General features: G+C 42.5%; 3 protein-coding genes across 4 annotated transcripts in view; 1 reads left to right on the forward strand and 2 right to left on the reverse strand.

Annotated features, from left to right (window-relative positions):
• Positions 1 to 6: 6 nt before the first annotated feature.
• LOC102196445 (uncharacterized) lies at positions 7 to 5,253 on the reverse strand. Of its 2 annotated transcripts, XM_005732279.1 has the most exons (9): positions 5,120 to 5,253; positions 4,955 to 5,018; positions 3,444 to 3,499; positions 3,314 to 3,347; positions 3,190 to 3,215; positions 3,065 to 3,113; positions 980 to 2,509; positions 304 to 346; positions 7 to 218 (listed from the first exon to the last, which is right to left on the reverse strand). In XM_005732279.1, the coding sequence occupies exons 1-9, from the start codon at positions 5,195 to 5,197 to the stop codon at positions 206 to 208; spliced, it is 1,893 nt and encodes a 630-aa protein (XP_005732336.1). In that variant the 5' UTR covers positions 5,198 to 5,253; the 3' UTR covers positions 7 to 205. The 2 variants fall into 2 exon arrangements, with proteins under 2 accessions (XP_005732336.1, XP_005732335.1); XM_005732278.1 differs by lacking the exons at positions 7 to 218; positions 304 to 346 and adding an exon at positions 699 to 786.
• A 340-nt stretch (positions 5,254 to 5,593) lies between these two features.
• On the forward strand, positions 5,594 to 12,872 carry aasdh (aminoadipate-semialdehyde dehydrogenase). The gene is made up of 14 exons (XM_005732280.1): positions 5,594 to 5,967; positions 6,845 to 6,965; positions 7,746 to 8,029; positions 8,112 to 8,304; positions 8,381 to 8,622; positions 8,713 to 8,819; positions 8,905 to 9,077; positions 9,846 to 10,182; positions 10,280 to 10,392; positions 10,487 to 11,186; positions 11,277 to 11,440; positions 11,561 to 11,686; positions 12,096 to 12,227; positions 12,439 to 12,872. Exons 1-14 carry the CDS (start codon positions 5,657 to 5,659, stop codon positions 12,832 to 12,834), a joined length of 3,399 nt encoding a protein of 1,132 aa, XP_005732337.1. The 5' UTR covers positions 5,594 to 5,656; the 3' UTR covers positions 12,835 to 12,872.
• Positions 12,873 to 13,716: 844 nt separating this feature from the next.
• Positions 13,717 to 27,359, reverse strand: part of cracd (capping protein inhibiting regulator of actin dynamics) — an 18,894-nt gene continuing 5,251 nt past the window's right edge. Inside the window, exons 2-10 of the mRNA XM_013910621.1 lie at positions 20,511 to 20,676; positions 19,928 to 20,060; positions 19,687 to 19,842; positions 19,183 to 19,398; positions 18,785 to 19,081; positions 16,519 to 18,196; positions 15,769 to 15,959; positions 15,515 to 15,677; positions 13,717 to 15,267 (exon numbers count right to left, since the gene is read on the reverse strand). Coding sequence (XP_013766075.1) covers positions 15,107 to 15,267; positions 15,515 to 15,677; positions 15,769 to 15,959; positions 16,519 to 18,196; positions 18,785 to 19,081; positions 19,183 to 19,398; positions 19,687 to 19,842; positions 19,928 to 20,060; positions 20,511 to 20,676 — 3,161 coding nt within the window. The 3' untranslated portion in view covers positions 13,717 to 15,106. The remainder of the gene's footprint in view (positions 15,268 to 15,514; positions 15,678 to 15,768; positions 15,960 to 16,518; positions 18,197 to 18,784; positions 19,082 to 19,182; positions 19,399 to 19,686; positions 19,843 to 19,927; positions 20,061 to 20,510; positions 20,677 to 27,359) is intronic.

A 27,359-nucleotide genomic window follows, 5' to 3' on the forward strand; every position in this document is an offset into this window, starting at 1 on the left:
TCTCCCATTGACAATTTTATTTCAATAATGAATAGACAGAAAAAATGGACATCAAACATATATTCAAGAAATGAGAACATATAAGAACAATTATAATCAATTAAAAATAGTTCAGAGAGATTAATTATCAGCAGGTTTCCATCGCAGAACTAGATGGTCATACATTTCATTAACTTTCATCGGCCCATCTCCTTGATGATCCCCTTCATCGCCATTTTCTGTATGTGATGGGAAAAGGTGAGTAAGAACACATCAACCCCCAGAGGCCAAAAGTATCTTGTACATGGGAATTATTTTAGTCACCTGGGAGAGTAGCCACAGGTCATTTTGCTCTCTAGTGAACTTCCTGTTGAATAAAGCATAATGATTAGGTAATCAGAAATAAGTCAAGAAAACTATGAAGATCAGATGTGAAGGGACAGACAAACTTCACAGGTGCAGTGTTAGTCATTTTTGTGCGAGTTGTATGCTACAGTGACCTCTGTCTGCTCCACTCAGTATGAGAATGAATTCTGGCTTGTACGGCCCCTCATACAAACACACAGGCGTGCTCTCTCCCTCTCTCCCCAAGTGGAAATTCACTCAGACAAAATACACATCGATGGACTCTTTACATAGTTGTGATGATTAAACTTGCATAAAATAAGTCTGACTTGTAATTTCAAAACCCAAACTTTAAAGAAATATTGGGGGTTCTTACAAAGTAAGCTGACAATCAGTTTATATTTGTATCTTCTTTAGTTTGCTTGTGTTGTCTGGGTGAGTGGTTCCTTAGAAAGCTGCACCCTAGAAAAAACATGCACAATCATGCATGCATCCAAATTCAGTGGGTGTGTCCTCATCAAAGTCCTCTTCCCAAAATACCTGCCTGCACCTGATATGTTTAGGAGGCATCTTAACTGCACTTTTGTAGCTATGCAAAAATACATAATTTGAGCACTATCACTTGACTTAAAAAAAAAAAAAGGATGAGGCTTACCCATGCCAGAAAAATCCGCTGCAGATTCAGCCTCCACATATTCCTCATGTGCTGGATACTGCTGGCTGCTGAACCTTTGAAACATGTTGTGCTTACTGGAGCTACCACCACGAGGCAGCTCCAGTTCAGACAAAGGGAGACCTTGCCTTAGCATCGCTCTGCTGTGGCGTTTGGACCCTGGGGAGTATGTGCAATACACTTCCCTGAAGCGTTTGGACTGTGGATGGCTGCTCCAGTCTAGGTCCCTGTGGCGTTTCCTCAGGACAGACCGGTGTGGTGACAGTGCAAGAGCAGCCAGAGCTGATGAAGAGTGACCTCTGCTGGCCTCAGAGCTTCTAGCACAGAGACGGCATGGAGGGCCATTGAAGAAAGTTGACTTGTTCTGACACACAAACTTGTGGTAAAGTTTCATGAAATCCTCATCAACTTGTTTTGGTGAGCACGAGCCAGGGGATGAAGGCAGGACGGAATCAATGGAGAGGTGTCGTACGAGCCTGCGATGACCCCCTGCTGCTGAGGCTGACTGCGGTGAGTGTGGCAGGAAGGACTGCTGGGAGTTTTGAGAGTAAAGCATCTTCGGTGACAAAACAGGCCTTTTTGTCGGGGAAAACAGAGAGGCCGTGAGTGATCTGGGCCTCATAGGCTCTCTGGAAGTCACAGAATATTCACTGGGGCTTCTGGAAAACAAATGAGGTGATCTTCCCAGGCTGGTCACCACTCTTGCTTTGAGGGGACTCCTGTCCCTAAAGCTCGGCGCCTCCTGTCTGACTGGGGAGCCATAGATATCAGGTCTCTGTATTGCAGCAGTGAATTCTGGTGCAAGGATGGACCTCCCAGCTGTCTCCAATAGAGAAAGACTTGATCTTTCCTCAGAGGCTTTAGCACAAGGTCGTGAAGGACTGACGCTATAGGCAGAGGCCTGGTCTTCCAGCTGGGTTTGTTTACGAGGGGACAGCTGAGACACAGTGAAAGTCTTGTTTAATGGTATCTCTTTTGGTTTAAAGGACACAGAGGAAGCAGAGAAGTCCATTACAAGGACAGGCTTATGCTGGTGCCTGCTCATAAGGTTTTCCTCCCTATCAGGAGATTGGTGCATTTCGTGCCAGTCTCTAGGACAGGTCACAGTCTGCAAAGGCGTTGTTCTGGTCCTCGTGAATTGCTCTTTCATAGGCCTGCTGGAGCTTTTCTCTGGAAATGCTTTTGTGGTCATCTTCTTTGGTTTGCTGTTTGTATGTCTAAGTGGGACGACAAAGGTGTTGTTGAGGTTACTTCTGTTTGATTGCTGACGCCATCTGCGGTACCTCCTCAGCACAGAATCAGCGGCTGTAGAGACATGCTGCCGATCCCAGGCCCTCTTTATCCGACTAATCATACTTGGATAGAGCTCCACCCAGGAACTGCCATGACTTCTAAGAGACATTTCCAGTTCCTCATCTTGGTCTTCAGGTTGAAGGTCCACATTGGAAAAGTTTCTCTGACTCTCATCCAGTGAGCTCACAGTCAGCTGAGTCACATCACTTCTAGTCATCCCTGTGTGATGCACAAGGGGAAACAAAATTGGGAATTAGACAAATAATATACTCAGTGCTTCTCTTGGATGAACAATCTTTATATATACACTAGTGGACAACCCTCTGTTTTATTTGGAAAGTTCACACACTACCAGCTTCCAGCTGCCTCACGGGCCAGGATACCTAACTGGGGTAACCGGATGTACTCCAAATCTTCTATCTTGGACTGCAGTTGGCGATAGTGGTGTTTTTTTTGCTCCGAGGGTTCACTCTAATTAACCCTCGCCAAAGCTAAGAGCAGAACAAGGATTACCTTTGCCAGCTGCTGTTCAAGGTGTTGGAGTCTAACACTTAAAACTACCACAATGGTCAACTATTCATTTATCACAAAGTACAGGGAAATCAAAATGTTTGTGGAGGCAAAACTTATTAAATATATTATTTAATAATTAAAGAGAGCATGTATGTGTAATTTAAGAAAGCAATCACGCATCTCTGTTGTGCATTTCTTTGTTGTCACAAATTTAATCCAAGACTGGAAAACACTGAAACAAAAGGATTTCCTTTTTCTTACCACCATCTTCCATAGACAGCTGGATGCTGGTATCAGATGACAAGTCCAGCTGTCAAAAACAAACCATCATTAACTCAAGTTATGCCAGATATTTTGATACAGAAGGTAATTGCAGGTATATTTACCTGAGAACCTCCTGTGGGGTCCTGTGCTGTGTAAGAAATGTTCAAGTTGTATTAGATGAACTACACAGTGAAGCAAAGAAAAAGATGCATGTTGTCATTTGAACTCTTAATTCTGAGAAATTACCTCTTAGTGACTCCTCTCTGACATCTGTCGAGCTCTGAGGAGAAAATGTGGGTGATTAAATAGTAGTAAACGCAGCTTATGGTATTTTGTGTCGTGCATGGCTGCAAAGGTCGTTGTTAGTAACCCAAACCTTCAGTTGCAGTGAGATCACCTTCTTTTTAGATAACGTCATGTAGCTGTCAAGCTCTTGAGGACAGAAAATATACACAATGTGGTCAGACAACAAAAAAAAGTGAACATTACAGATCGTCAAATATTAAGCAGTGTTTCAGGTATCAGGCCTTCACCCATTGGACACACAAATACCTATAATTGAAATCTGGTGAAGAAGATAACAGCTGGAGGACGTAACATTTTCTTCCATTAAATACAATCAAAATCACAAATCATGCAAATTGCATCAACCACCAATATTCTAATTGGAGCTGACAGAAACAGTAAAATGTAACATGTGACATGGCCTTAATGTCTGAATGACATTAAAGGAAAGCTCTGCAGTTTTGCTTCTTTCAAATTATATCCAAACCTTTAATCCGAAATTAAAACAACACTCAAAATTAGATCTGGGAAAACAAATCATCCAGGTTTATGTTTTTTCTGGGATAGACCACCTCAAATCTCTTACTGCTGGTAAAAATCTCACCTTCAACTAATTAAAAATGCAGCAGCAAGGCTTAGCACATAGCATTGCATTACCCCCGTTCCTGGCTCCTCTCTACTGGTTCCCAGTACATTTGATTTTAAGGTTTTACTGATCACTTTTAAGATATGTTTTGATCTCGTCTCCAAGATACTTTGCAGAAATATTATCTTGTTTGTTCTTCTTTTTTCAGATGCTCTCTTTAGGGATTATCTTTAGCAGATTATCTACCTTCATCTCAGCCAATCTTTCTGCTCTATCACATCAACCCTCTGCATGTCCTCCTTCAACACATCCTCTGTCCAGTATATCCACTATACCTCCTCTGCTCAAACCATCTCAGCCTTGCCTCTTTAAATAATGTCCAAACCACTAAACCAGAGCTGTCCCTCTGATGTTCTCATTTCAAATCATGTTCATCCAGGTGACTCCCAATGACAATCGTAACATCTTCAAATCGGCCACCTCCAGCTGTGCTTCCGGTCTTTTTGTCAGTGTCACCACCTCTAAAGTACACATTGCAAATCTCACGCACCCCAAGATATTTAAACTCATCTACCTTCCTTAACTCTACTCGTTGCATCTTCATCCACACACATTCTATCTTGCTTCTGACTTTTAATCCTGTCCTCTCCAGAGCATACCTCCACATTTCCAGGCTACTATTATCTCACTTTATTGTCCTCTCATCTCAATGTTTGTTTTCCGTTTTTCACTGTTTCTGAATTTAGCATTCTGCTTTTGTTTGTCTGTCAAACTGCTTTGCAAACTCAAAACACTTTTCAAAGATTTATAATTAAAGTCTATTGTTTTTATTGTAATAAAAGGCCCTTCAGGCGACTATTGCTGTGAATTAATATATAAATAATACTGAACTTCATTATTCCAGAAAGAAAACAAGTCCTGTGATTGATCTAGCTTACAAACGCATCTAATTAGTTAGTTTACGGTTACCTTTACTAACACAGACGATGTTATTAAAACCTTTCCGGCTTACTTACTTGTGGGGCTTATATCGTCGAGATCAACCTCTGTCCCCGCGTCCTGGTACTGAAGTTTTGAATACTATCAGAAGGAAACAGAGGTTGGTTAATTCTGTTGCTTTCATTTGCAAAACTCGCTGATAGTTGCGTTCATGCTAACCGTCCATAGCCTTATTCACACACCTTGTCTATGATTCGATCCAGGGAAAGTTTGAACTTTGAATTGTTATTTTGCAATTGTGTCTTTACAAGCTCATCCATGTTTGCATATAAAATTATTTTTTACCAAAAAGACGACAAAGAAAGAGAACAGCTAAACGAAGAAGAAAAATGGCGCTTTCGATTTTAAAGATTCTACGTCACAAAATAGTGGAATGTGATTGGACAGTGGACATATGGTGCCTTCCTTGATACTAGGAAATTGCGGTTGTATCTTTATTGCGTTTAATTTGAAAGACAAAATTAAAATAGAAAACTCCGGGATGTTATCAGTGATAACACGTAGCGGTTATTGTTCATATGAAAATGACTGCAAGTATTAATAATATTTTGTAAGCAAAAATTTAAAACGACATTTAAGGACAAATTGTTGTTATGGCCGAGCTTTGGGACGAGCATTTGAAATAACAGTTCATTGCGTACTGTAAAATCCGCGTCATCAACCCTCGACAAATGTGCTTGTAAACAAATCCAGCTTCTTCTGAAATTAGCAACACTTGAATGTTTAAAAATTTTCGGGTTTTGCCAGAATGTACACCGACAAAAGATGAGCATTTGGTCACTAAAGGGCTTCTCAACATGTCTGCTCGGACGCTGCAGGAGCTGGTCTCCGCCGCTGCCTCCCTGCACGCCGACAGGCTGGCTGTGACACACTCGGTGTCCGGAAAACCATCGGCGTCCCTCACCTACAGAGACCTGGTTCAACTCGCCGATGAATTCTCTCGTGCTTTGCAAAATAACTGTTCTCCTAGGAGCGGGGTGATCGGGCTTTACTGCAGAGATGATTTGTTTGTACCTGTCTGGATTTTGGGGTGAGTGCAAACATTAGAGATCGACCTCTGTAATTTATTTATGGGCGATATTAGTGATCAGAATCAAGGAGACGGAAATTGAGGCAAAAAAAAAAAACCCCACAAAAAGGAAAGTTGTCATTCCAAGCTACGATAATTTATATCAACATATATACAGTGAATTCTTATTTATGTGACAGGTACAATGCATGTTAATAAAAGAGAGTACACAGAAGATTCAAGGATGTAGTAGAGTAGAATTTGCAGGTGACAAGATAAGATAACCTTTAGTTGTCCCACATGTGGAAAGTTTGTTTTGTTACAGCAGAAAGTGGACAGTGCAAAGTTACATAGCAAAACTTAGAAAACACTGGAATAGAATAAGATAAGATACTGTACACAATAGAATAGAATAAAATTAAAAATAAAGAATAAAATAAAACAAATGCTATATGCAACTGAGTATAATACAACGATGTCAGAAAAGAGTATTGCACTTAGTTTTATTGCTATTGCACATGCGTGTGTTTGGTCAGTTGGAAGTCTTTGTTGTGGTGTCTGACAGCAGTGGGGAGGAAAGACCTGCAAATCTCTCCGTCCCACATCGTGGGTGCTGCATCCTGCCACTGAAGGAGTTGCTCAGTGCTGTCAGAGTCTGCATGGGGTGGGAGATGTTGTCCAGCAGGGATGACAGCTTAGCCACCATTCTCCTATCATTCACCACCTCCACTGGGTCCAGAGGGCATCCTAGAACAGAGCTGAAGAGCTGTCATATTCAGAACTTCTCATTATTTTAACATTTGTCAGTGCCTATGTGCTTCTTGTGTGTTATGGCTGCATGTGCCTCACTGCTCTATAACAAATCATAACTCACAAATGACTCTGCTTTGTTTGTCAGGATCTTGCAATCCTCTGCTGCTTACGTCCCACTGGACCCAGAATCTCCTGGACTCCTCTCTGCCAGAGTCATGAACCAATGTGGCCTCAAGTACTGTGCTGTACAGACCGACCTCCTGCAGGTTGAATTTTGTCATATTTTATCAGCATTAATACAACAGCTGTGAGTAATTTTGCAAATGTAATACTCAGGCCTCACTTAACCCTCGGAGTAAAAGAGTAAAAAAAACTCATAAAAAATATGTATGTGGGGTAATCAGGTTGTTAGTTTTTAACTGTTGCAAATCTGCAACGCCTGCCTTGAGAGGGTTAAAAGGTTAAACCATCCAGACGATGAAAACACACGAGAAAGGCCATGGTCTTATTTATTTATTAAGGCCAACAGCCACCTTTGTCTTTCCAGATTTAGTACATAAAAATACACACAGCCATGGAGACATCCTGAGAAAGAACCCCACCCCAAAAGACATGGAAATATAAAATAATGATAAAATTAGATATTCACAAAGCTGACACTGACCTATTACAACAAGGGCTCCACAGTGGGACTTTGATTCTGTCTGATTCTGTCCATCTAGTATAACAATCTGTGCAATAGCCAATCCAAGATTCTAATTACTGGTAATTAATCCAGCTATGTAACCTGAGAACTTCTTACTAGCCAGGTGACTGTGGATTTTGGGGTGTTTGGGTTGAATTTTTCTTTACAAAACCCAATTCAAGATCCCCTCCTGTGCAGTAACAAAAAATATTCCAAGTGTATGTTTCCTACAGATGACTCGTCTGTAATATTAAGAGTTTTTTTTTTAATGCAATATCAGAACACCTTTGTAAATTCTTTGTTAATGAATTATGTTTTTTTTGTGAATATTTATATTGCTATTGTTTTTTTCAACTTAAAGCAATTTCAGGCAGCTCTCATCAAACACGTAACTGTGGAAGTTTGTGTGGAGCTGCTCAAGTTCAAACTGACTCTGATTCACATCGAGCCGCTGCGAGTCGCCCAGCGTGAACGAGGAGCAGGACAAACTTCATCAGTAAATGATCTCAGCGGTTCAGCTGTGGAGCAAGACGACGCTGGGCGCAGGGAGTTGGCGTATGTGCTGCACACATCGGGAACAACAGGCTTTCCAAAGACTGTGAGGGTACCACACAGGTGTATACTTCCCAACATACTGCATCTGAGGTCAGTAAGGAATCATTTATGCCTTTGCCTGTTGTAGAGTGGCATTTTCAGTCCAAGACAAATCCCTTCTCTTTCTGCTCAGATCTTTGTTTCAGATGAGGCCGGATGATGTGGTTTTCCTCGCCTCACCTTTAACCTTTGATCCCTCAGTAGTGGACATTTTTCTCGCCTTATCATCTGGGGCTCAACTCCTCATTGTCCCTAATGTGATTAAGAAAATGCCCAAACGACTAGCTGAACTGTTGTTCAACGATCACAAGACAACTGTCCTCCAGGCAAGTGTAGAGCCAGTTGTGTTTGTGAGGCAGTATTCCTTGTTTGTGCAATGCTTCATTTTCACTGTTGTCACAGGTCACGCCCACTCTGCTGTTGCGCTTCGGCCATCGTATTCTAAAACAGGACGTGCTGTCGTGCGGCTCTTCACTGCGGGTGTTGGCTCTGGGTGGAGAAGCCTGCCCGTCGCCCGCTCTGCTGGAGAGCTGGAGACATGAGGACAATAAAACCAAAATCTACAACATCTACGGGATCACTGAGGTTTCCTGCTGGGCCAGCTGTTACAGAATACCAGAGTCTCTGCTGCGGTCAAGTAACCTGTGAGTGTACCCCCGTTTTAAAATGTTCATGACTTCTACAAGTTTGTCCTACAGATGTAGGAGTTATCTAACATTACAAACATCTCACAGCACGGTGTCTTCTGTGCCTCTCGGGACTCCTCTGATGGACACAGTGGTGGAAGTCAGAGATGAACATGGCTGTGTTGTTTCAGAGGGTGAAGGACAGATCTTCATAGGTAGGAAAAACACTGTGAGTTCTCTGCAAATTAATCACATTGAGGTGAAGAAAAGCCTCATGAATTCATATGATCGTTTGTGCAGGTGGAGAGGACCGAGTGTGTCTCTTGGATGATGAAGACACTGTTGTCCCTGGGACGATGAGGGCTACAGGAGACTGGGTGAATGTTAAAGATGGACAGCTGCACTACCTGGGACGGAGAGACCGACTGATCAAACGCAATGGAAAACGAGTGAACTTAGACAGCCTGCAGCAAGTAAGATGTTTTCTGATGTATGAAGTATAAGTCATGTGATTGATTCAAAAAAGAAATAATTCCACTGGCTTAGCCTCATGTTAGACCAAGACTGACACATGAAGGAACACACATCACTCGTGCTTTTAACATCCAACAACTTTTACGTCTTATCCAGGTCACAGTGTCAGCAGAGAAGCCCAGACCTTGGTTTCTGAGGGATGAGCTTGACCACCTCCCCAGAATACCCTCCCCAAGCTCAGTCAGAGTTGTAGCAACGTGTTTCCGAGCTAGCCAAGAAATATAATTTCTCTGCCTGGCCTGGGTCTGCTCCAGGGCCTGTTCTTGTTAGAACATGCCTGGAATACCTCAACTGGGAGGCGCCTTAGTCAGTTTCTCGAGCCACTTCAACTGGATCTTTTTTTTTAACATACTGAAGGCAAAGCTGATGTACTGATTGTGGTAAATTAAAGGAAAGATTTGAATCCTTAACCCCCACCCTAAAGAAATCTGGTGTCTCTGTTATGAACCAGTTTCCTCACTCAGATTCACTGTTACTAAAAATAATGAAAGACTATTTTTTCAATTTATTGTCACATACACACAGCAATAAGAAAAAAAGAGAAAACAAGAGAAAAGCAGTTTTAGCTGATTAGTAATTGCGTTTTTAAACTGGTGGCACCTTTTCTTAATGCTGTACTTTAATGTGGATACTTTTCATTAATTCTTTGTAAACAAAATACCTTTTCAACATCTTTTTGATTTTGATTTACATCTCCCCTCCTGCAGGTCCTGCTGAGTCTCCCTCAGGTGGAAGCCTGCGCTGTGGGTCTGCACCAAGGATTTCGACTTCTCGCCTTTGTCGTGGCATCCACATCTGGACACCAGAAGGCAGCTTCCACCTCCGCATCTGTACAGCAACGTGCAGAACAAATTCCCTCTGCTTGTGCTTTTGGTGAGCATGCTGAGAACCTACCCTCTTCTGTCAACCGCCCCCTGGAGGAGTCAGGCGGTGCAGACGGAGATCTGAAGAAGCTCATCCTGAGCCAGTTGTCTCTGCTGCTGCCTGCTCACAGCGTACCTGACACCCTGGTGCTCGTCCCGGCTTTATGCCTGACTGCTCACGGTGAGCTTTAGACACGCTGTCACTGCTGAGGAGAAACAGCAGCTAATTCATTCACCACTTTATCCATTCACCTTTCTAACTGTTGTTTTTTTGATAGGCAAAGTCAACATGGAGGCATTAGTCAGAGTTTATGAAAAACAGAGACAGTGTTTAGAGTCTTCACAGAGAAATCGCAGTGAACTGAGGCAAATTCTTCAGACTCTGTGGCGGGTATTTTTCATTTTTGATGACAACATTCATGCTCTAAATTTAAATAAACTGTTGTCTCCTTATGTTCATTCTCTTTTAAACTATCTATCAACAGGATACTTTAAATCTTGCTGTAGATGTTACCGTTGACGAGAAGTCCAAGTTCCTGTTCAGTGGAGGAGATTCTCTGAAGGCTCTGCATCTTTGTGAAGACATCCTCACTGCTGTGGGAGTGACCTCACCAGAGCTCCTGGAGGTTGTACTTGATGGGACCTTCTCTGACATCGTGAATCATGTTGCCAGAGCAAGAGGAATCTTGGAGCATGAGAACAGCCAGTCAACGCCGTCTCAGGCCAAGAGACGGCACGTCGAATCCACGTCTCAGGTACTAGAAAAGAGAGTGCGCAAAGACTGGACAGCAGCTGAGAGTCTGCAGGTGGAGAAACAGGCTGTGAAAGTCATAAGAAGAGGGGGCGAGGTGATAGAGATGAACATCAGATATACAGAAGATGATAAAACAGTGCAGAATAAACTTCTTGGAGAAAGGGAGTCTTGTGGAGAAGCTGATTTGGGCCTCAGTCTGAGCTGGTCCTCAGACACAGGCAGATGTGTGGACGCCTCCCCGGTGCTTCTAGTACAAAACAGAGCTGATCACAGGTCAGATTTGTTCAAAGCAACAGTGTTTATCGGCTCACACTCCCACAGGATCCAGGCTTTAGACGTCGCCACCGGAAACCTAATGTGGGAGCGAGTTCTTGGAGACAGAATCGAGGCCTCTGCTGCCGTGTCTCACTGTGGCACCCTTGTTGTAATAGGTAAGTGTCAGCTTTGTGAATACCTAATGTTCAGGAGGTTTTATTACTTTATATTTCTATATCTTTTTTGGGGGGGGGGTTCTTTCTCAGGATGTTATGACGGCTGTGTGTATTTTTTATGCACTGAAACTGGAAAGACACAGTGGGTGTTTGAGACGGGAGATGCTGTGAAGAGCTGTCCTGCTGTGGATCCTCTCACTGGTCTGGTGGTAGTGGGCTCACACGATGGGTACGTTTACGCCCTAAACTCAGAGGTGAGTGCTCGATGCAAAGAGACACAAGGACTCGAATGATTCAGAAAAGTCACAGATTGATGGTTGCACTGGATACCTGTCTCACGTGTTTGAAGCAGACACTCTGTTTTCTGTTTTCAGGTTCAGAAGTGTGTTTGGAAGTGTCACTGTGGTGGAGGAGCTGTGTTTTCTTCTCCACGTCTTCACGCATCACGCCGTCAGGTGTACGCGGCTTCACTGGGAGGACGCCTGCTCTGTCTCAGCATCGTAAGTGAAGGTCGTTTTGCCATTTGGTGCACAAGTGGAAATAAGAAAGGAAGAGGCACGAGTCTGTTTGAATCACAAACTTTTGTAAAAATATTTCTATGATGACTTTGAGGGTGTTAGTTTAACGTTTAAAATGAGAAAGCTCTTCATCTTTCAGCTGTTCCCTTTAGGAGTCGCCATGCAGATCATCTGTCTCCATCTCACACTATCGCTAGCATCCTCTTCTGTCACGTCAACCCTCTGCATGTCCATTTTCACTACATTCATGAACTTTCTCTGTAGCCTTCCTCTTTCCCTTATGTGCACATTTGTCTCAAAAGAGAAATTTGCTACTGACTATAAAACATTAAAAAAGGAGAATAATAAGAGTGATGGCCCTATATGTCTCACGTGTGTTTCTCTTTCCCAGGACAGTGGAGATGTCTTGTGGTCTTATTGCAGAGACACTCCTTTCTTCTCCTCACCAAACTGCTTCTCTGAGCACGTTGTGATCGGCTCGGTTGATGGACACATCTGCTGCTTCAGCAACACAGGGAAACTTGTAAGGAGCTCACTTGTTGTTATAGATTTTGCATTTTGTAAATGAGCGATTTTGGGGTTTTTGGGGGTTTTTTTTTTTACATTAAAGTCACAACCATTCATTACGACAACATTCAAATGTACTCGTATGGTGAAAAGGGGGGAAGGGGCCTGGCTATTTTCTGAATCCTCTGTGTAATTCATAACTGTATGACCCTTGTGTGTATTTGCAGCTGTGGCAGTTTCTAACAAAGGGTCCAGTTTTCTCCTCTCCATGCGTCACGTCAGACCAGAAAAGACTTCTGTGTGGATCACATGACGGTTGCCTGTACTGTTTGAATTGTGCAGATGGCTCTTTGGTTTGGACTTTTCAGACGACAGGCAAGGTGTACTCCACCCCATTTGTGTTTGACGGCTCAGCTGTGGGGAGAAGGGGTTCACTGGTGGGCCTGGCCTCCACTGACGGCACAGTCTGGATCCTGGATGGAAAAGACGGACGGATGTTGGCCTCGCATACCTTTCCCGGGGAGCTGTTTTCATCCCCGGTGGTGTGGGAAAAGTCCCTCCTAGTCGGATGTCGTAATGACTATGTGTATTGTCTGAGGCTGAGTGTAAAAGAGGAAACGTAGAAGGATATATTTTATTTTTGTACCTTTTTTTTTTTTTTTTTTAAAAACCAAAAAACCAATAAACAACTTGTTTGTCAGTGAAGTGAGGTGTTTTGGGAAATAGGATTTTTAAGTCAATTCTACTTGTTTTCTGAGATCCATATGTCTTGTTACATGTTACAAGCTTAGTTGAGGCATTTTTTTAGAACTCATCAATCTTTATAATTTCAAAGGGAGTCCACATCCCTGATGTGACCATCTCAGGCATGCACTCTGCCCCACCCACTTTCCGTTTAAACCAGGGTGGTGTTGGGGCCCGCCAAAACACACAGAGCTGTAAATGGAAACAGCTGTGCTGATTACTGCACGTCACAGGTCACTGGGTTACACTTACACTGGGACAAATCTAGTGAAAATACACTATATTGCCAAAAGTATTTGCTCATCTGCCTTCACATGCATATAAATGTTGGAGGAGAAGCCCTAGCTCACAGTGTCCACTCTGATTCATCCCAAAGATGTTCTGTTGGGTGGAGGTCAGGCCTCTGTGCACCATGCTTTATGCACCTGTAGCCATGGAAGTAATCGAAACACCCGAATTCAGTGGTTTGGATGGGTGATTGAATACTTTTGATGATATAGTTTACCAAAACTATATCAAAACCATTTTTAGATTATGTCCCAATTAGAATAATGTAAAACAGAGAAGGAAGCGAGCTAAAACAGCTTGTTTCATTCAAATATGAACTCAAGGGCTGCACCGAGACTTAGCAGTAAGGTAAACGGATTAATTTGAATTGTGAATTATGTAAAGCCACTTCAAGAATAGAAATATGGAGTTTGTAATGAGCATAGTACTTTCCCCTTCGTGATTTTGAACAGTATGAGACGGCAGTTCTGTGGTTCAGACATCAGTATTTAATTTACATTATTCATAACATTTTGTATCTTTTTTTTCATATCTGTAAGTGGGACAAAAAAGTGCAAATAATACCAAACATTTTTTGTTACATACAACACTGCGTACACTACACTATTGTGCACGACCAAAGTTAGAAACAAAATGACTGTGAGTCCACCTCTTTTAGGGCCCTCTTTTTGACCGAACCTCTGGCAATGCCTTTCACTTACATACAGTACATACTTACATGGATACAGATCATTAAGTGAGTGGCAGGAAATAAGAATCAAGTTTTTTTTTTCTTCATAGAGGAAATGTTTACATTATGTAGGATCATATCACATTTAAGAGAAAGTGATGGCGCAAGCCTACTAAGACGAGCGTGTTACAGGAGGACAGCTATAAGAGTCGTAGGTCTACAGCTAGGAGGTGTCACATCTGTCTCCAATAAGCAAAGCCTAAAAATAAAAAATCCAAATTACATCGTCACACAGCTGTGAGGATGAGGTGCAGGTTCACCATAAATGCCCAGTAACACTTGTGGTCTTCAGTGCTGTGTTTAGGTGCACCCACCATGTTTCTTTTCTTTCTTTTTTTTTTAAATCATGGCAAAATTGTACAATAGCTCCTTGGACAGCTATCACAGTCGTCACGGGCACAGTGAGAATTGTTAAGCTAAGATTTTCCAGTATGTGTTGATAAAAAAAAGGCATCTCTTGTAGATGAAAAACAAGGCTCAGAGAAAAGACACAGGAGAGGGAGAGCTGCTGCTTTACATAAATAACGCCAAGAAGTACAGAGGGGATGCCTGTAACACTTCCAGAAGCAGGTTCGTGCTGAGTTTAAACTGGTAGCCCTTAAAACATGATTCAGACAGTTACCCTCTGTTGATTAAACACTGTCATACATCAGAGCTTCACCTCTATAATACAGAAGTGTTATATTGTGTTGAGCAAATGATTTATTTACAACCATGGTGACACAGTTGGCTACACAATTTAAAAAAAAAAGGAAAAAGGTTGGCTATTGCAGTGGCCAACCATGGTTGCGATTGGCTGCAGGAGTTTAAGAGACATATAATTTATGTTTTTATACAGTATGTGCATGCTCGCATCAATTGTTTATATCTGTGCGGCTGTATCGGATTAAGTGAATGTGAAGCGCACTTTAACATGATAATAGTACCAGCCAGTGTATGTGGGGGGGTTAGGAGGAGATGGAGAGCTTTACTGGTTTCACAGTCGGGAAGAGTTTTCATTGTGAGAAGTGAGAGGTGGAGTTCTCAGAGGGGGGGGACAGTTAATGGTGACACTCCAAGTGTTTCAGAGTCTGTGGGCAGTGTACACTCTTGATGCAGGCCGGAGTGTCGTGTGTAGCTGGTGGTTTGAGGTGTTATTTGATGATCTGAGGACAGTCGCTCCAGGCTTTGGCCTTTCGTTTGGCCAGAGCAAGCCAGGCCGGCTCTGTGGAAACCTGCGGAGAGTCACTGGAGGGGAAGCGCTTTGACACCTCTTTGACAGCAGGTGGCGACGGTGTAGAGTCTGCAATCTCAACTGCAACAACAAACATGTAAAAATGTGTTACTAATCTGTTTGCTTTCTATATCCCATTATTAAACTCATTTTAAAAAAACAGATTAATTTTGAAGAAGAGCTTCTGGAAATAAAGAAATTTGCCTGACTAATAACAGCAACTGTAATCAGAATAACCAGAAATTGTAGAAAAAGAGCTCATCCTGTTGTTTGTGAAGCTAAAAGCTACTTAGTATATTCACTTTACTACGATATATGACAATTTTACCAGTGACAGAGCTCGGTAGAGTGTTGGCCTTCTTTAGGTGCTCCCGGCGTTCAAATTTTCCCAGGAGGCTCTCTGGTCTCTTGGGCTCCTCTGGCGTCTGAGGTTTAGAAGAAGGACTGGTGCTTCCACTTCCTTTGCTGTCTGTGGGGCTCACCAGTGTAACCTGCAAAAGAGATTTGGGATCCATTCAGAAGATGGACAGTATGTTACGGAGATCACGAGAAAGTGTGTAAACGTTTATCTGTGGGGCATACACTGTCTCGCTCTTTAGCTTGTTTTTCTGCCAGCTTGGCCTCTCTTTGGCTACGACGCTCCTCCCGGTTCTGCTGCTGCTCCCTGAAGCCTTTCTGCTTCTGAAGAGCCAGTGTGATCCACAAAGGTCCAGCCTCCTTCTCCTGGACCCTCGCACTGTCCAGTGAGTGCCTGCTCTGTAGGGATGGTTTTTCTGCAGATGAACACACGATAGATGTTGTTGGAAACCTTTGATACTACAAAACACTATTTTTAATTTAACAAAACATATTCATCTCAAAATCATATTCCAAATTTTTCCACAGGACCTTTTTTTCCCCTTTCTGTCCGACAATGCGTGTAGGTTAGTAGAAAGAAAATAGCCATTTACATAAAAACTATTCACATAATTGCTTGCGGATTTATCATTTAGTCCCAGTATATTCACGGGAAGGCAGACATCTCTACTGCCAATATCACCAACTCATGCCAAAACAATCTAGATGGATAAATGGTAATTTGATTTAGGTATGGAACATCCCTTTAAGCAGTAAATGTTGCCAAGATATTGGCAAATCAAATGGATTTGCATTATGTAGATGAGAAGATTGTTGCTTATGTCTCTTTACTTAAATAGGAAGCTACGGTCTGGAGATGCTTGGGGATGAAGCAGCTTACACAGTTTTGTCTAAAAGTATCAAGATAAGCTTACAGGTTCATCTAAAGCTCGTTATTTCACGTGATAATTTCAGCTAACTAACAAAGATGCTGACCTTTCCTGATGAGTTCTGTCTTTCTGTCTGCCTTTTCCCTCCAGGGTATGTTAATGGAGGGGAAGAATGACCTCTTCTCCTTGGGCTCTTCTTCCCCTTGGACATGACTTTGGCTGCTCTTGTGCAGCAGGGCTGAAGGTTCCTCACTCCTTCCGGCTTGCTCCTGGATGGATGAATCCACACCCATTGTACTCTCCACTGAATCATCACTGGGAGACTCATGAGCTACCTTAGGTAGTGGTGATGGGGGAGGTGTTGGGGCTGCACCTGTAGGCTTAGGTGATGTCACTGGTCTGCGGTAGAGCGGTGGCTTGGAAAACACTTTCTCACCCTCACTGTGTGGAGTCGGGCTGGTAGACTTAGTCAGTTTACCCCGGGGGAATGCAGGAGAGGCAGATGCATGTAAATACTTGCTGACCGCGCCTTCTTTCTGAGGTGACGTGGGGCTTGATTTGTCAGAAAAGACAGAAGAGGCATCAGAGTCTGGCTCAATGGGGGTAAGAGGCGAGGGGACGCCATCAAAGCTGTCCCCAGCACTGTAGCGCTTCTTCTTTTTCTCTGTGGACTGCTCGCTGTGAAAACGCAGAGAGTAGTTGGTCCTCCTCAGCTTTATGCCAAAAGGAGAAGGCTTCTCCTCACTGTCCTGGCCCTGCTCCTCTCCCTCCACTCTGCTTTCAGATGTCTCTGTTTCACTCTGAACCCTGCTCTTCGACTCTGCCTCTTCAGATTGAATTTCAGAACTGGGAACCAGGAAAGAAGGAAGGTCTTTGGCAAACATACACTCATCTGACCCTCTTTCTATGATGCGGACACTTTTACTTGTCCTGTTCTGAGGTTTACTTGATGGAGAAGGAGAGGCTACAGTGGGGCTTCCAGGTGGAGCAACCTCCTCTCCTGCTTCCTTATCTTCTGCACCAAACACCTCAGAGTTCCTATTTGAATCTCCAAACTTCTTCCTTGCAGGGGTGATGGAGAACTTGGCGCTAGCAGACATGGTCTTCCTGAGGTTCGTGTGGGCAAACAGAGGCTGTTCTTCAGCGCTGGACTGAGACTGGCTCCTGCTCGGCTCTGGGTACTCGTCGTACTTCCCCTCTTCTACCCCCTTGAATATCTTTGATCTGATGCTTGCCCATTCTGCCAGGACAGCTGCACTGGACTGATCGGTAGAGAGCGCAGACTCATTGAGTGATTTGGTTTTTCCAGACTTGCGTTCTGGGGAAGTCTTGCTCTTTGTTGGCGGTGTTCCTTGGGCCTTTCTATCCTCTCCCAAACCCAGCAGGGACTTGCAGGCGGTGTCTTTGATCTGGTCTAAATTGACAGCTGTCCCACATAGCTGGGCGCCTGTCACTAGGATAGCTGTATGGGGGACATATGGAGATGCTGGCAGGTTGGGGGAGTCTGGTCCTTCAGAGGAGGAAGCCTTTGCTCCATCTCTTTGATAAGCGACAGCAGCGCTCTGGTGGCTGGAGGCCGGCGTAACAGGCGTCAGATTGACCTTCTGGAAGAGAATCTGTTTCTCACCAGAGGACACTTTAAAAGTAAATGGCCTCTGTCTCTCCTCCATCTCCCTCCAGCGTAGCTCTTCAGCTCTCCTCTTCATCTCTTGTGGATCAAACTTCCCATCAGCCTCCTCCAATGACATCCTTCTTTGCTCCTCTTCCTCCTTTTCCCTCTTCTCCTCTGCTACCTTTTTCTTTTTTTCTTCCATTTCCCACAACCTCAGTTTCTCTGCTTCCTCCTCTTTCTTTCTTTCCTCTTCTTCTACCAGCTTCCTCCTCCTCTCAGCCTCAAGCTCCTGCTGCCTCCTTGCCTCTTCCTCATGTTTCCTCCTTTCCTCCTTCTCTTGCCTCTTCCTGTCCTCTTCCTCTTTCCTCCATTGTTCTTCTAGTCGTCTCCTTTCTTCCTCTTCTTCCCTCTGCCGACGCTCCTCCTCTTCTCGCATCCTCCTTTCCTCCTCCAGCCTTCTCATGCGCTCTTCCTCTTGCCTTCTTTCCTCCTCCTCTCTGATCCTCTTTTCCTCCTCCTCCCTGATCCTCCTTTCCTCTTCTTCTCTGAACCTCCGTTCCTCCTCCTCTCTGATCCTCCTTTCCTCCTCCATTCTCCTTCTTTCTGCCTCCTTTAGCAGCCTCCTTGCCTCCTCTTCTTCTCTGATCCTCCTTTCCTCCTCCTCCTCTATTCTCTTTTTCTCTGCCTCCTCTAGCAGTCTCCTTGCTTCCTCTTCCTCTCTGATCCTCCTTTCCTCCTCCTCCATTCTCTTTTTCTCTGCCTCCTCGCGCAGCCTCCTTGCTTCCTCTTCCTGCTGTTGCATACGACATCTCTCCTCCTCCAGTTCACGCAGCCTCAGCTCCTCTGCTCTCCTCTTCCTCTCTTCTTCCTCCTGTCTGAACCTCAGCTCCTCAAGCTCTCTCATCCTCCTCGCCTCCTGTCTTTCCTCCTCATGGAGTCTTTGTTTCTTGAAGCTTTCAATGGACTCAACAGACGCTCTACGCTGGTCGTCTGTGGAGACGCCAGCTGCTTCGAGGTCATCTTGGACCAAACCAGGAATGGATACCTCTTGGAGGTCCTGGAATGCAAAAGTCCAAGTAGTGTCAGCTTTTTTTTTAACAATAACAAAGGGTGTCACAGAATAAACAAACATGCAAACCCACATTAAAAGAAACTCACCTGTGTGAATCGTCTGTGCTTGCGGGAAATCCTCTGGTTTTTCGGCTTGACGGAGAGTTTATGTTTGGCGGCAGCGTTGTCTAAGCGAGGAACTGACTGAGGGACGGCATCAAGGTTGATGGACTCAATCGTGCCAGTGAGTGGAAGAACTCGTTTGGACCTTGGAGACTTCACAGGGGGGCTGTGTGGTCCAAATGGCTGACCTCCCTGCACCTGCTTATGTCACAGTAAAAGAGCAATTAAACTACGACTTAAAGAGATCTCTGTAGACACAGTACACAGAAAGCAGAGGTGTCCGTGGTGTGATAAGGTTGTTTATTTATTTATGTGTTTATTTAATATTAATACAATCCCCTGATATGGAGTGATAAACCAGAATCACAAAAGGTTCTAAGCAACTTCTTCACATGTTTAGTGCTACCCAAGACTTAAACAGAACAAATGTTGTGTTAAATTAATCAAACTTAAAACAAACAAAAAACCTACCAGTCAGTCAACTCATACCTTTGGCTCTGTTCCTGGTGGCTCCGCTTCTACCTGGGCCAAAACTTTCAGAGGGCTACGCGGAACCTCTTCCTCATCTGAGCTGCCCTCATCTCCCTCACTTCTTCTCAGAGAAGGAGGCCTTTGGCCAAACTTTATACCTTGTGCTATCTGCCTCTGTGAGAATAAAAAACAATTAATGATTACAACATATCTAGTTGGAGCAAAAAGAGAAGTGAGTGTACACCTCTGCACGGCCCACCTGCAGATTCCTAACTTTATCCGACACGTTTTCCTGGGACATGCTGTGATCCAGACCAGCCTCCTTCACCGGTTCCTCTGGAATGAAGATGCTGTCGTGTGAGAGAGCTCGAGATCCGATGGGATTCAACTCCCTGCAGGAGAAGGAGATTGTCTTCAGTGCTGCAGCGTGTCATCTGTCAGTCATTCATGCATTTATCACAAACTTGCAGCAGCAAAAAAAACTTTACACAGTGAAATGATTGACCCCGGAGTCCTGTTACAAGTCGTTACAGGTTGTAAGCTCGTATTGTCAGTGAAGCCTTTTGCCTTTAAAGTCATTTCAAAGCACAGCCTCACCTTTGTCTTTACAGATTATGTCACCTTGCAGCATTTTGCAACCGCGTGATTTAACACTTTCATTTGTCTAGAAGTGAATAAGAAGCTGAGTTGCTTTTAGCAGAGAAAAAAAACAATGTACTGTTTTAAAAAAGCAACAAATTCCAACCTTTGGTAGTGTAGTGAATGAACAATAAGCTCAGTTTCTGTGTGTATAGTATAGATGAATACAAGTTTAAAAAAAACAAACTGATCCATGTACTAACCTCAGATTTTGATCGGACTCCTCATCAGATGTAACGCCATTGCACACTTCCCCTGTGGAAAAACTGGTTTTTAGCTCTGCTCCATCAAAGCCCTCTCTCGCCTGTCTTTTCTTCTTCTTCCCAAACAGTCGTCTGAACGGCTGGAACTTGCCCTGTCGCCTTCTCTCTGGCGGTAGAAAGGAGAATGGATGACGACCACAGCCACATGCAATCACATCATTAATCTTTATATCTCACCCTCGGGCGAGATAACGAGCAGGACTGTGCCTATGAGCATATTCATTGTTACACGCGTGTACTTAATGAAATGTGTTTGACGGAGTTAAAAGAAAACGAAGAAAACAGCAGATGGAATGAGAAGAAAACCTTGGCTCTTTGGTTCATACTTGTATTTACAGGAAGTGTGAAAGATCGACACCACACATAAAAAATAGAGCACCAACAGCCAAAGCAATTAAAAACAAAAAAGGAGGAGGTCACTAGCTCCCCTACTTACAGACTGAAAATAAATGCACAACTGAAAGTAGGGAAAGCTCAGTTATCGTCACAACTCCAAAAGCTATTACAAACTAGCCACATGTGAGCAGCACTACAGTAAATATAAAAGTTCAAGGCTACACATATCACAGGTACCACTGGAAGATTCGCTAATCTATCAGTCTTTGAGGTAATCACTTCAAGTGTGTCGATTTAGACACAATAAAACAGGGCAGCTGTCATAAACCCTGCTATTGCTACCAAGATCAGTGCTGATTCATGAGGAAGTGTTTGACAAAAGCGAAGAATTTAACTTTGGACTTTCAGTAGGTATCTTTACCACCTCATCATTGTTCATGCCAGTAAGTTATAAACTCTTACACTAAACTTTCCCATGTGTAAACGCGAAAACGTGTCTGTGCGCTCTCTTCTCAGGATCCAAACAATAACATAACAATAAAAGTTTGCTTGAAAACATTTAACAGAACCTCATTGAAACAGTAGCTCATGCAATTCGCGATCCATCATAATTCAAAGCTTATTGCGCATAAAAAAACAAAACAATTATGATTCTGACCTTAAGCACAATTTGATTGAAGATGCATTAGATGATAATTGTGTTTAAGTGTGATTAAATCCTGACCACTACTGTAGCAGGAGAAGCAATTCTTGCTATTTGAACATGGACGGATGACACATTATGGCAGGAGCTCATTGGTTCTTCAGCTAAAACTGTAGACAAACAATTTAATGATCTCCTCCAAGAAAATAATGTGATTGCTTCCTGTTTTTTTCCTACCAGGATCAAATAGTTAAAAACAAATTACGAGAGTTTTGGCTTGCTTCAACTTCTGGAGTCAATCCAGTCACTAAAGACTTCCTGGATTCTTGCTAGATCCAGGAAGTTTTTTAGCAGATTCTTTATCATTGAGATATAGAGCAAAACTTTGACATTTTATGTGATATCGTCACAAATATAAACCTAACTGAAATTGGGAGACATCCCCTGATGTTCTTAAGCTAATATCACAAACTAATCTGGATCTGGATTATCTCTCCTGATCCAGGGATTCAGTTTGTCCACAGAGTGGAGGGACTTTTCAGCCTTGGTTGAGGTGTTTCAACAAGTACTGCAGAACATTTCTCCTTCAAAACTACAGCAGCTACCCAGCTGTGTGTCTTACTTCTGTGTGTTTGTGTAGTTGTGAAGGTCCACTCCCTGAACTAAGTGAGTGAGGTTACAAAGCTACAAAGCTACTCTACACCACTGTGCAGACAGGCATTCTCTGGGCTCTGCGGGTATCCCTTTCAGTGCTATAAGTAGAAACCGGTGTGGGATTTCACTTTGCATGCTGCTCACTAAACGAAAGGCATGATGGGAAATGATACAGTAAACTAATTTCCCCACTCCTTGACCCTGAAGAACTCGAGGGGTTTTTTGTGTATGAAAGAGGACATGTTTACACAAAAAATATTTTAGAAACTCAGTGTCAAGGGACAGATGTTTCCATCTTGTTCATCTTATATTTGACTCTGCTGAAGTCCCTCATCATTCCAAAAAAAGATCTATATAAAGATCTATATATACACCTTATCTTTTTTACCCTGTCCCCTAGCTTAAATCTTACCTAAAAAACATAACCCTCATTTTCTTTTTGAAAGATGTTCACAAGTATCAGCCAAGATAAAAACTATTCCCATTTTTTTCAATAAAAACTTAAAACTACTGTTGTTTTTCTTCAAAACATGGATGTGACAGGGTTACCTTCCATTGTGATGCCCCAGATCCCAAAGAAGAACATGTTCATTCCTTTTCTTGCAGAGACTTCGAGACTTAGCTACTTTCATGACTTAATGTGAAGCTTAGCTTAAATCTATGGGAGAAACTGCCACCATGGCTCTTTCCAAATTGAATAATAATAATAATAATAATAATAACTAGCAAATCCATGGCACACAAATCAACATTTTATATTTATTTGCTTCTGTCATAGTAATACGCAAGTGTAAAACCTGTAGGTAGATGTTTGCTTGTAAAGCAGTGAATCACCAGCAGTCATTGTCTTTGGTCAGCGATGATATTAAGAAAATGATGAATGAGCTTACATGACTTTGTATCATATTTGTATTTTTCCCCCCCAGTTTCTTATGGATATAGCACATGTAGGTGCAATCTGTGTTACTCCAAAGGCAAACAGGAAGGAACAGAAAACACCTTCAGACATTGTGCTACGAAACCGCCCTTCAATATAAAATAAATTTTCAACCTAAGCAAATTTTTAAGTCAAGATTTGTAAAGGATTCAAGACAAAACAGGTCTACTGCACAAAACATTTGTACTCTAAATAAATAATTTAATTATTGTTTTAATATTGTGGCTGATCTGTGTTTCTGCTGCCTAGCGTGGCTTCTTGTCATGTAATGCACCCTAAAATGACCAAAATGGAAGAAAATTGATAAAATCAATCAATCAATCAATCAATCAATCGAGACATTATGTCCACACAAGTCAAATGGATTTGGGTTTAAACTGTGCGTTTGATAAAATGGTTACAAAACACACATTAGAGTTAGATTAGTATCTAAATCTAACTCTGAGCAATACGCAAATCTATTAAAATCGTAAAATAAACAAGTATTAGGTATTTCTTATATTTGAGGAAGTGGAATAGGATTGATAACTAAAATCATGAGTCCCTGTATCTGCATCCAGACTGACAGCGCTGTCTTTGCTCCTGTCAACAGCTGCTGAGGTAGTTTAGATTCACAACACTGAAAAAAAAAAACATACGAGAACTTTCGAGAGGTCACTAATGCTTTTAAGTGTTAAACAGTTCATGAATTATAAATATTAATCTTAGCCGTTTAACTACAAGCAATTACCCGATAGCCACATTAGCGAGTATTACGGTAGCAGCTAGCGGCTATGGCTAAACCTTAATGTGAACGTTAGGTAGCAAGCGTTATCAGTCCTGCAGATCTGTAACGGTAATAAACAGCGTGAATTTGACAAAATAACCCATTTTGTTAAGCTAAAAAGTGTTGTGTTTCTCTTGAAGTCAAAGATTGAAGCTGATAAAAGCCTACCAGCAAGTAGACAGAAACGTTGGCAGCCTACCTTAACAGCTCTAATTGATGAGCAACGACATATGGAGGTAAGGGTCTAGAAGTACAGCACTGCCTCAAGCAAAAGTAAAATAATAAGAATATATAGTAATGACAACAAATTTGTTAGACCACCAAATGAAAGGTTTATTCCCAGCTGCCAGAAATCAAGCAATAATTTTTAATATTTCTATTAAGGTTCAACCACCAGTATATGCACAAGGTCCTCAATCAAAATTATGCATTTTAATGCTAAATTTTAATGCTGTGTTTTCCAAAAAGCTCATGACAAAAAGGGAGATCTGTAACAGTGGATTCAATTCGATTCCATTTAATTTTATTTATATAGCGCCAAATCACAACAACAGTCGCCTCAAGGCACTTTATATTGTACAGTAGATCCTACAATAATAGATACAGAGAAAAACCCAACAATCATTTGACCTCCTATGAGCAAGCACTTTGGCGACAGTGGGAAGGAAAAAAACTCCCTTTTAACAGGAAGAAACCTCCTTCAGGGAGGGGCGGCCATCTGCTGCGACCGGTTGCGGTGAGAGAAGGAAAACAGGATAAAGACATGCTGTGGAGGAGAGACAGAGATCAATAGCAGTTACAATTCAATCCAGGAGGATTCAGGGTCACCTGGTCCAGCCCTAACTATATGCTTTAGCAAAAAGGAAAGTTTTAAGCCTAATCTTAGAAGTAGAGATAGTGTCTGTCTCCCGAATCCAAACTGGAAGCTGGTTCCACAGAAGAGGGGCCTGAAAACTGAAGGCTCTCCCTCCCATTCTACTTTTAAATACTCTAGGAACAACAAGTAAGCCTGCAGTGCAAGGGTGAAGTGCTCTAATAGGGTGATATGGTACTACAAGGTCATTAAGATAAGATGGGCCCTGATTATTTAAGACCTTGTATGTGAGGAGCAGGATTTTGAATTCAATTCTGGATTTAACAGGAAGCCAATGAAGGGAAGCCAAAACAGGAGAAATATGCTCTCTCTTTCTAGTCCCTGTCGGTACTCTTGCTGCAGCATTTTGGATTAACTGAAGGCATTTCAGGGAGTTTTTAGGACTTCCTGATAATAATGAATTGCAGTAGTCCAGCCTGGAAGTAATAAATGCATGAACTAGTTTTTAAGCTTCACTCTGAGACAGGATATTTCAAATTTTAGAGATGTTGCACAAATGGAAGAAAGCAGTCTTACATATTTGTTTAATATGTGCATTGAAGGACATGTCCTGGTCAAAAATGACTCCAAGATTCCTCACAGTGTTACTGGAGGCCAAGGTAATGCCAGAGTAAGAATCTGGTTAGATACCATATTTCTAAGATTTTCAATAACCTCAGTTTTATCTGAGTTAAGAAGCAGAAAGTTAGTGGCCATCCAGGTCTTTATGTCTTTAAGACATTCCTGCAGTTTAACTAATTGGTGTGTGTTATCTGGCTTCATGGATTGACATAGTTGGGTGTCATCTGCATAGCAGTGAAAATGTACACTATGTCTTCTAATGATACTGCCTAAGGGAAGCATATGTAATGTAGGACCATTGGACTCTCCATTTACATGCAGAAAATTGGAGTCGATTAGATAGATATGATTCAAACCACTGCAGTACCTGTAATACCTGTAATACCTACAGCGTGCTCTAGCAGGACAAGCACAGAGATGAGTCCACTGTCAGAGGCCATAAGAAGATCATTTGTAACCTTCACTAAAGCTGTTTCTGTGCTGTGATGAGCTCTGAAACCTGACTGAAACTCTTAAAATAAACCATTCCTCTGTTAGCTGTTTGAGCTGCCAGTAGTAGAGGAAGAAAAGGTTGATGAGCTTCAATACCCGGGTTCAAACATCAAAAGCAAGAGACATGAAGAAGAGAGTGCTAGCAGGGTGGAGTTGAGTGTCAGGGGTGATTTGTGACAGAAGGATAGCAGCAAGAATGAAAAGGAAGGGTTGCAAGGTGATAGAGACACCTGCTGTGATGTATAGTTTGGAGATGGAGGCCAAGCTGAAGATGCTAGGCTTTTCGCTGAGAGTGACCAGGATGAACAAGATTAGAAGTGAATATATCAGAGGGACAGCTCAGCTCAAGTGGGAGTTAAAGAGAAACGAGTGAGATGATTTGGACGTGTACAGAGGAGGGATGGTGCAAAGATGGTGGAAAAAGGATGTTGAATATCAAGGTGCCAGGCAGGAGAAAAATGAGAAAACCTGAGCGGAGGTTCATGCAGAGGGTTAGTGTGACTGTGAGATGGAGGCAGATGATCAACAGTGATGACGCATAAAGAGAGCAGCCGAAAGAATAAGATACCTTACCTTTACAGCATTTTTTTGCACTGCGCCAGACAGCTTAAAAAGTGTTGTCACTGATGTTATCTTTTTTCTTTTTTTTTTTGCAATACCTTATGTTTTTGTCATTTGTCCCCTGTGGTTTTTCAAAATAGAATCAAATACATTCCTTTCTATCAGTATTGAGCGTAAATTTCCACTATTGTAACACCCTAGTTTGGAATCAGGTTAAATTTGGTAAAAAAACAGCTCACTGAATGACAGAATAGTGGACTGCCTAATCTGTGGATAATCTCAAAGCAGTACTTTTGGGATATATTACAGAGTGATTATGAGGAGGCCTCTGATATTTTTTATCTTGGCTTTGTTTCTTTTCATGCCATTCTTGTGTCTCTTTTTGATCAAATTGGTGGCATCGACCTGTTCACTCTCAGTGCAAGTGCAGCGACTCATATTATGGGTACGACGGCGATGCTCTGTTTCCCTGCAGCACGCTCTTCCAGCATGAGGGCCAATCCAGTGGTACAAACCTCATAATACACCGCCATGGGCATGCTCACACACTCATGCATGAAACAAGGCAGGACACATTTTTTCTGCAGAGAACAAGACTGTGCAGCAGCACAACCTATTTTTGAGGGTTACGTCTTGCTTCCCATGTGCTCGCAATGCAAGATGCTTTGACCCTGGTAATCCAGGATTCAAAATCTTGCTGCTTTTTCATTCTAGCCATTCGATCTGGGATTGTTTCACATCTGGTGAAGGTAAAAGACGGAAGCAGAACAAAGCAGGAGGAAGCAAGCTAAAAAATAACTATTTATGCAGTATGCAGTCTGTGATCCTTGATCCATAAATGTAAGGGGGAAACCAAAGCAAAGCAGCTGTGTAATATTCAGGTGATAATACCTTTTTTTTTTTTTTTTGCCTGTCTTTTGCCATCATAATTGTTGTCTAAAGGCAAAGAAAGATGCCCAACGGAT

The sequence above is a fragment of the Pundamilia nyererei genome, unplaced genomic scaffold (genome assembly GCF_000239375.1).
Source record: "Pundamilia nyererei isolate P.nyererei 1_Seehausen unplaced genomic scaffold, PunNye1.0 scaffold00046, whole genome shotgun sequence".
NCBI lineage: Eukaryota > Metazoa > Chordata > Actinopteri > Cichliformes > Cichlidae > Pundamilia > Pundamilia nyererei.